The sequence below is a fragment of the Phoenix dactylifera genome, unplaced genomic scaffold (assembly GCF_009389715.1).
Source record: "Phoenix dactylifera cultivar Barhee BC4 unplaced genomic scaffold, palm_55x_up_171113_PBpolish2nd_filt_p 000365F, whole genome shotgun sequence".
NCBI classification, from domain to species: Eukaryota; Viridiplantae; Streptophyta; class Magnoliopsida; order Arecales; family Arecaceae; genus Phoenix; species Phoenix dactylifera.
This window is the reverse complement of record NW_024067819.1, coordinates 430,729-438,317: the sequence shown is the minus strand read 5'-3', so window position 1 is coordinate 438,317 and position 7,589 is coordinate 430,729. Positions and strand designations below refer to the sequence as shown.

General features: G+C 44.9%; 1 protein-coding gene across 1 annotated transcript; it reads right to left on the bottom strand.

Annotated features, from left to right (window-relative positions):
* Positions 1-6,497: 6,497 nt before the first annotated feature.
* Positions 6,498-7,373, bottom strand: LOC120105762. The gene has a single exon (XM_039118498.1). It carries the CDS (start codon positions 7,371-7,373, stop codon positions 6,498-6,500), a length of 876 nt encoding a protein of 291 aa, XP_038974426.1.
* Between the last annotated feature and the right edge of the window lie 216 nt (positions 7,374-7,589).

The window sequence follows — 7,589 nt, the reverse complement described above, 5'->3', positions numbered from 1 at the left end:
AGCAAGCTTGACAAAGAAGAGAATAGCTCCTCCAAAGTGATAAACATTCTCTAAACTCTTTTTGTAGTTTATAATTGCTTTATTTGCTCTTTTAGGAGCTTTCATTCTTTGCTTATTACTCTTGTTGTAAGGTTTGTTGGTAAGCCCGTAAAACCAACATTGTAGGTTGTTGGTGAGCCCGCAAAACCAACATTGAGGTTTATTGGTGAGCCCAAGACAATCCTACTATAATCCGAGGGATTATAGTAAAATTTCCAAGGAGACACTTGGAGAGTGGACGTAGGTGCCTTGGGGTGCACTAAACCACTATACATCGTGGTGTTTGTATTGTGGCTTCACTTATGATTATTCTTGTATTATCTTTCATCTTTGCTATAGTTTAATTCATTGAAGTAATTTAAGAAAGCATCCACCGCACTCAACTAAGGCAGTTTTTTTTAAAGCACTAAAAATTTAGAAAAATTCAATTCACCCTCCCTCTTGGGTTGTCACCTTGGGCAACAAGTGGTATCAGAGCAGGTGCTCTCATATTATTTGTTAATCTCACGATCAAGAGCAAAAGATCATGGCAGCCCAAGTAGGAAGTTCTATGAGCGAGGGGCAATCCCACAAATAGACCTTTCCTTTTTTAACTGGCACCAACTACAATATGGAAAGCTAGGATGAGAATATTTATTCAAAGCTCTAGATTATGATTTGTGGAGTATTCATAACTAGAGGACCACACACACCCACAATTAGCATACATGGCACAATCATTTCCTAATCCTGAAATGGATTGGGATGACAATGATAAGATGCTAGCGCAACTAAATGCTAAAGCCATTAATGTACTTTACTGCTCTTCTAGATGTAAATGAATTCAATAGAATATCCACATGTACCTCAGCCAAAAAATTTGGGATAGGCTAGAAGTCACACATAAAGGGGACTAATCAAGTTAAGGAGTCTAAAATAAATATGTTAGTATATAAATATGAACTATTTAAAATGAATCCACTGAGTCCAGACTGAAATGTTCACTAGATTCACAGATATCATAAATGGGACAAAAGAGTTTAGGCAAATGTTATACTAACTCTGAATTGGTGCGAAAAATTCTCAGGGTCTTACCAAGAGTGTGGGAGCTTAAGGTAACTACAATTCAAAGAGGCAAAGAACCTCAACACGCTACAATTAGAAGAGCTTCTAGGATCACTCATGACCCAATAAGTTGACCATGAAGCAAACTTCAGAAGAAGAGGTCAAGAAAAGGAAAATCATTTGCCCTGAAGTCCACAACTCCAAAACCAAAACAGTGAATCAGGGGACTCTGATGAAAAGGAGGAATATGTATGAAGAAGGTAATGGCAATGCTCACGAGGAAGTTCAGAAAAAGAAAAGAAGGAGTTCCACAAAAGGAAGCCCCTTCTTCAAAGGCAGCTCAAGGAAAGAAAAGAGAAAGGACAAAAAGAAAGAAAAAAGAAGCGCCAATCTACTATGAGTGGTAACAAGCCCGGGCATTTCAAGATAGATTGCCCAAAATTGAAATGGATGGAAAAGAAGCTCAAGAAGAAGGCTTTCATGGCTTGAATGGAGTGAGAGTGGAGGAGTCAAATATCAAAAGAGGAAGATTCAGCAAATCACGGCTTAAAATCTGCTACATGGCCAATGAAGATGAGGTAGATGCTGAACTTGATTGTAATTTTACAGTAGAAGAATTACATAATGCATTTTTTAGATCTTATAAAGAGCACAAGAAACTAATTTATAAAAATAAAGTTTTAAAGGATGAAAATCAATTTCTTATGAAAGATAAGCTGAAACTATCTAACAACCATGAAACATTAAGTAAGAGTTCACTAATGAAACCAAAAATCTAATTACCGAAAATATTAAACTAAAAGGAGATGCAGAAAAATATAAATTCTTAGTGGATAAATTTACACTTAGCTCAACTAAACTAAACATGATTCTTGATAGTCAAAAAGCTGTATATGATAAAGCAGGCTTAGGATATAAAATAAATAGAAAACAAAAATACTTAAAGAATATATTTTGTTAAAGCCAAAAATAAAAATACTACCTGTTATTGCTGCAACAAATTAGGACACAAAGCATATGAATGTAATTTTAGAAAATTCAGCTATAACAGATTGAGTGAAAAGAGGCCAAAAGCTAAAATACAAGAAAATCTGGGTTGCAAAAGGAACATCAAACACTAACCCTAAAAGATCCAACATAGTTTAGATACCTAAAGTGCTTCCTTGATTTTGATTGCAGGTGTGCTTACAGCCAATAAGAAGAATAGGCGTTGGTATCTAGATAGCGGCTGTTCAAGACACATGACAGGTGAACATTAGAGCAATTTGTCACTTTGGAATTTAAAAATGATGGAGTGGTAACCTATGGAGATAATGGAAAAGAACACATCATTGGAAAGGGTAAAATCCATATCACTTCATCTATTTTTTATAAAAATATTTTGTTAGTTAATGGTTTTGAAACATAACTTACTTAGTATCAGTCAGTTTTGTGATAAAGGTCTTTAACAGTTTCCTTTTGAGAGCTTCGATGTGTATAATCACAAATCCTACAGATAATAACATTGTACTTATTGGGACATAGGCATGGAAAAAGATCGTACTTAGCCAAAAAAATGGATTATGCTTAATCACTAATGAAGAAAAAAAAATAAAACAAGTTGGCTATGGCATCGTAGACTAGGATATGCTAGTATGGACTTAATCTCAAAACTAGTCAAAAAAGATTTAATAAAAGATTTACCAAAATTAATTTTTGAAAAAGATAAAATTTGTAGCCCATGTCAATTAGGAAAGCAAATAAGATCATCTTTCAAATCAAAGAACGTAGTGTCAACCACTAGGCCTTTTGAACTCATCCACATGGATTTATTTAGACCTACTAGAACTACAAGTCTAGGAGAAAAAAGTATGGACTAGTAATTGTGAATGATTTCTCAAGATATACATGGGTTTCATTTCTTGCACATAAAAATGAAGCATTTTCAGCATTTTAAAATATTATAAAAATGTTATAAGTGAAAAGAATCTCACCTTAATTGTAATTCGAAGTGATAATGGGACCGAATTTGAAAATCCACACTTTGAAGAATTCTGTAATGAAAACGGTATTTCTCATCAATTTTCAGCACCTAGAATACCTCAACAAAATAGGATTGTTGAAAGAAAAAATAGGACTTTTTTTTTTTTTTTGGTGAAAACGGCATTTCATATAGCTCTAACTTGAGTACATCCAGCCATATCGGAAGCAAAAAAAGAGTACAAAGTGGGGGGTATCCCTCCTACCGATGTCCAAAGGATCTCCCCGGAATGTCGTGCTACATAGGAGGCCACCCAATCAGCTGCACGGTTTGCCTCCCGAAAAACGTGTAGAGCCTGAAAATCGCTCAACTCCTTAGCCAACCTACGGATATCACGGATAAGGGGATGGCCATCACCATATCTATCCAATCCACGCGCCCAGTCAATCACCACAGAGGAGTCCCCCTCGAGGCATAGCCGCTCAGCACCCAGTATCTGCCTGGCAAAGGATATCCCTTCCCAAGCTGCCCGCAACTCCGTCCCAACAGCAGTAAGTCCGGGCGTACGACGACCACCAGCTGCTATCATCCTCCCAAAATGATCCCTGATCACAAAACCAACGCCTCCGGCCACTCCGTCCGCCGACATACTACCATCGAAATTCACTTTGAGATAACCAGGGGGTGGAGGTACCCAAGAAACAAGGACGAACCTGGGCGCTGTGACAGCGGAAGAAGTACCCCAGATATCCCCGGCCATCCCAGAAGAGAACCTCGCGGTAGCTGTGGTGATCTCCCTCGCATGACGAATCGCTCTGTCCACCACCATCCTCGGCGGTAATCTTCTACCTTCAAACACACCAGAATTTCTGTCCAGCCATATATGATAAGCCAGGTATGCCCAGCGAATCCCCGCATCAACAGTACTGGGCCTCCGCATAGAAACCCTCAACCAATGAATCAAATCCTGTACCGACTCAACTGAGTGGGGCAATAGGGTCGGTGACCTCCTCCAAACCTCCCTGGCTCTGGGACACTGCAGTAAAACATGATCGATAGTCTCCTCCGTATCTATGCACACCTCGCACCCCTGAGTGATCCTCATCCCACGCCATGCTAGTAAACTTCTGGTTGGTAAGCAACCCCATGCCACCTTCCAGATAAAAAGCGCCACCCACGGATGAATCCGCATCCTCCAAATCCATCCCCCTCTATCTGCCGGCCTGGCTCACTAATCATCAGCTGATGAATATCCCTGGCACGCACCTGAGACCTCCCTGTCGGCGCCCAAACTAGTCTGTCTGGCCTCTCCCTGGCAGGAACTGGTAGGGCCAGGACCATCTCTGCCAGCTGCGCTCCAAACACCTCCTGAATCAGCTCCTCCCTCCATCGGCCGCCCTCCAGCTCGATCAGGTCTCTGACCCTGAGCCCAGCTATCCTCGCCGTGTCCACCATCACCGGCAACCTACTGATAGGCTGCTCTGTCAACCAGCTGTCCTCCAGCACATCTATGGACCTCCCATCCCCAATGGCCCACCTGATCGCCGGTAGCACCATCCCTTCTCTAGTGCAAATCTCCCTCCATATCGGTGAGTGGCGGCGGCAGCCGCGGATCCCAGGCGCTAGAGCACCGTACTTGGCCCTCATCAATGCAGCCCACATACCATCCGGCTCTAGTACTACTCTAGCAGCCTGTCGAGCCAGCAAAACCTCCCGTCTCATCACTAGGGACTGGATCCCTAACCCTCCACACCTGGTCGGCTGACATACCACCTCCCACGCCATCAAATGGATCCCCCCTCTACCTCCATTCCTTCCCCAGATAAAATTCCTGAAGATCCGCTCAAGATTCCGCACAGTCGCTACTGGGATAAGGGAGTTGGACAGTAAGTAAATAGGGATCGAGGAGAGAACTGACCGTACCAAGGTAACCCTGCCCATCATGGATAGTGAGTGTAGCTGCCACCCCTCCAATCTGTGTCTAATGCTGAGCTCAAGAGAGGAGCACTCCCTGCTGCGTAAGCGCTGACCAGAAAGTGGCACACCCAAGTACCTCAACATGCCCTCCTGCTCTCCCACTCCCAAAATCTCCAATATAGAAGTCTTCACCGCCACTCTGATCTTCGGGCTAAAGCATATTGCTGATTTGGATAGGTTGACCCGTTGACCAGATACCGAGCAATAATCCCGGAGAATCCTCTGAATGACCCGTGCATCCTGCCTCGTAGCCCGGGCTAGAAGTAGACAATCATCGGCAAAAAGCAAATGGGAGATCGGTGATGCGTCCGGCACGGGCCTGTAAACAACCAGCTCCTGGTTGCTCACTGCCTGCCTAAGGGCCCTAGAGAGAGCATCTGCACATATAATAAAGAGTAAGGGAGATAGAGGACAACCCTGACGTAATCCCCCGGAAGACTCGAAAAACCGGGAGGGCGTCCCATTCACCAAAATGGCAAAAGAAGGAGCTCTGACACACCCCATCACCCATCTAATCCATATCTCATGAAAGCCGAAATCCTGTAGCGACTGCTGTACAAAGTCCCATCTCATCCTGTCATAGGCCCTCTCCATATCAAGTTTAATCCCCATTAAACTCCTCCTGCTCGATGCCCTACGAAGATCAAACATGAACTCCTGAGCAATAAGAATATTATCAGAAATGCTTCGACCTCCCACAAAAGCCCCCTGCTCCGGGCTGATAATCCTCGGTAGAATGTCCCTCAGTCTGACTGCTAGTAACTTCGCCGTCGCCTTATACATGGTAGTACATAAGCTGATCGGGCGAAAGTGACTAGGCTCAGAAGCATCCTGTCGCTTCGGTATAAGTGTGATCAAGGTCCTCTGCCAATCTGTAGACATAACTGCGGTGCTAAAGTACTGCTGTATGGCTGCCGTCACATCCTGTCCTACTATCATCCAGTACCTCCGAAAGAACAACGGTGGAAAACCATCCGGCCCCGGTGCCTTGTCCCCCTCGAGGGACCACACAGCCTCCCGAATCTCCCTCTCCGATACCGGCCTGATCAGTGCCGCAGTGTCCTCCTCTGCCACACGTGCCGAGGGCGGAACAAAACCCTCTGGACTCCCACTGCCTAACTGCTCGGACCACCTGGCCCTGAAAAATCCCTCCAGCACTCTCTGGATCAAGTCGGGGTCCTCCACTATCTGCCCAGCCTCATCCCTGATAGCCCTGATCCTATTCCGGTGTCTCCTGATCACCACCGCCTGATGAAAAAAACTGGTGTTCCGATCACCCTCCCGAATCCACTGTATCCGTGATTTCTGTCTCCAAAAAATCTCCTGCTGCCTCAGAAGAGAATCATGTAGTGATGGAAGTGACCTAAGCTCCCCCATCTCCTCATCCTCCAAGCCCCCCCCCCTCTACCTCCTGGACTGTAGACTGAGAATGGCCACTTCAGATTCCTCAATCCGCCTAAATATATTTCCCACTTCCTCACGGTTCCATCTCCTTAGCCTTCTCTTTGTTAACTCCAACCTGCATGACACCCGGTACATAGCATCCCCTCTGACCGGCATACTCCATGCCTCCCTCCACTATCTCCCAAGACTGTGGATAGCATAACCAGAACTTCTCAAATCTAAAAGGAGAATGACTAGAGACAAGTGTATCGGTACTAACCAGTAAAGGACTGTGATCAGATGCGATCTGTGGCAAGTGACGAACATGATGCTCAGGGAAGCACTGGATCCACCCGGCTGTGGCATAGACTCTGTCCAATCTCTCCCAGACCCGAGCCTGCCCCTGCTGGTTATTACGCCATGTAAACTTTGGCCCCGAAAAGCCCAAGTCAATCAAGCCATTCTCCATAATGAAGTCCTGAAATTCCCTGATCTCCCTTTTGTAAGTAAAAGCCCGCCCCCCCATCTTTTCATGGGGATGAACAATACAATTAAAATCCCCTGCCACCAACATAGGATAGCCCTGACTGATGAGCTGAGATGCCTCCTCCCATAAAGTCCTCCGTTCTATGAACCTTGTACTAGCATACACAGCTGCAAGAACCCACGGACTGCGATCTTCCTCTGAGATCACTATGATCACCTCTTGGTTGCAACCATTAAAGACATCAATTTTACAACCACCCTGTAACCAAGTCACAATAATACCTCCTGACAATCCCTGAGATTCCACAGCATAGAACCCCCATGATCTCGGAAGCATCTTCCTTACCTTCTGCAAACTCACCCCGGATAACCGGGTCTCGAACAGAACACATATCTCCGGTTTGTGCAGATGCACTAGCCTACGGAAAGCCGGGGCAAAAGAGGGCTTCCCCACGCCACGGCAATTCCAAAGAAGTGCTCTCATGATGCACACTGGTCACCGGCACCGCCCACACCCCCAGGGTCGTTGCCACATGTAGTCATCAATTTCCCACCATCGCCAATTGTTGCGTCATTGGCAATGCTCGAAACGCTGGGGCTCACACTCCTCACCAAAGCTTTCAATCGGTTCAGAGTTTGAGAATGAGGGTCACTGTTCACCTGTGCCATTTGGCACGCATGCTTCAGCCCCCCCTCACTG

Excerpts from the sequence above, each read along its gene's own strand:
- LOC120105762 (XM_039118498.1), bottom strand. The coding sequence starts at position 7,373 with ATGAGAGCACTTCTTTGGAATTGCCGTGGCGTGGGGAAGCCCTCTTTT.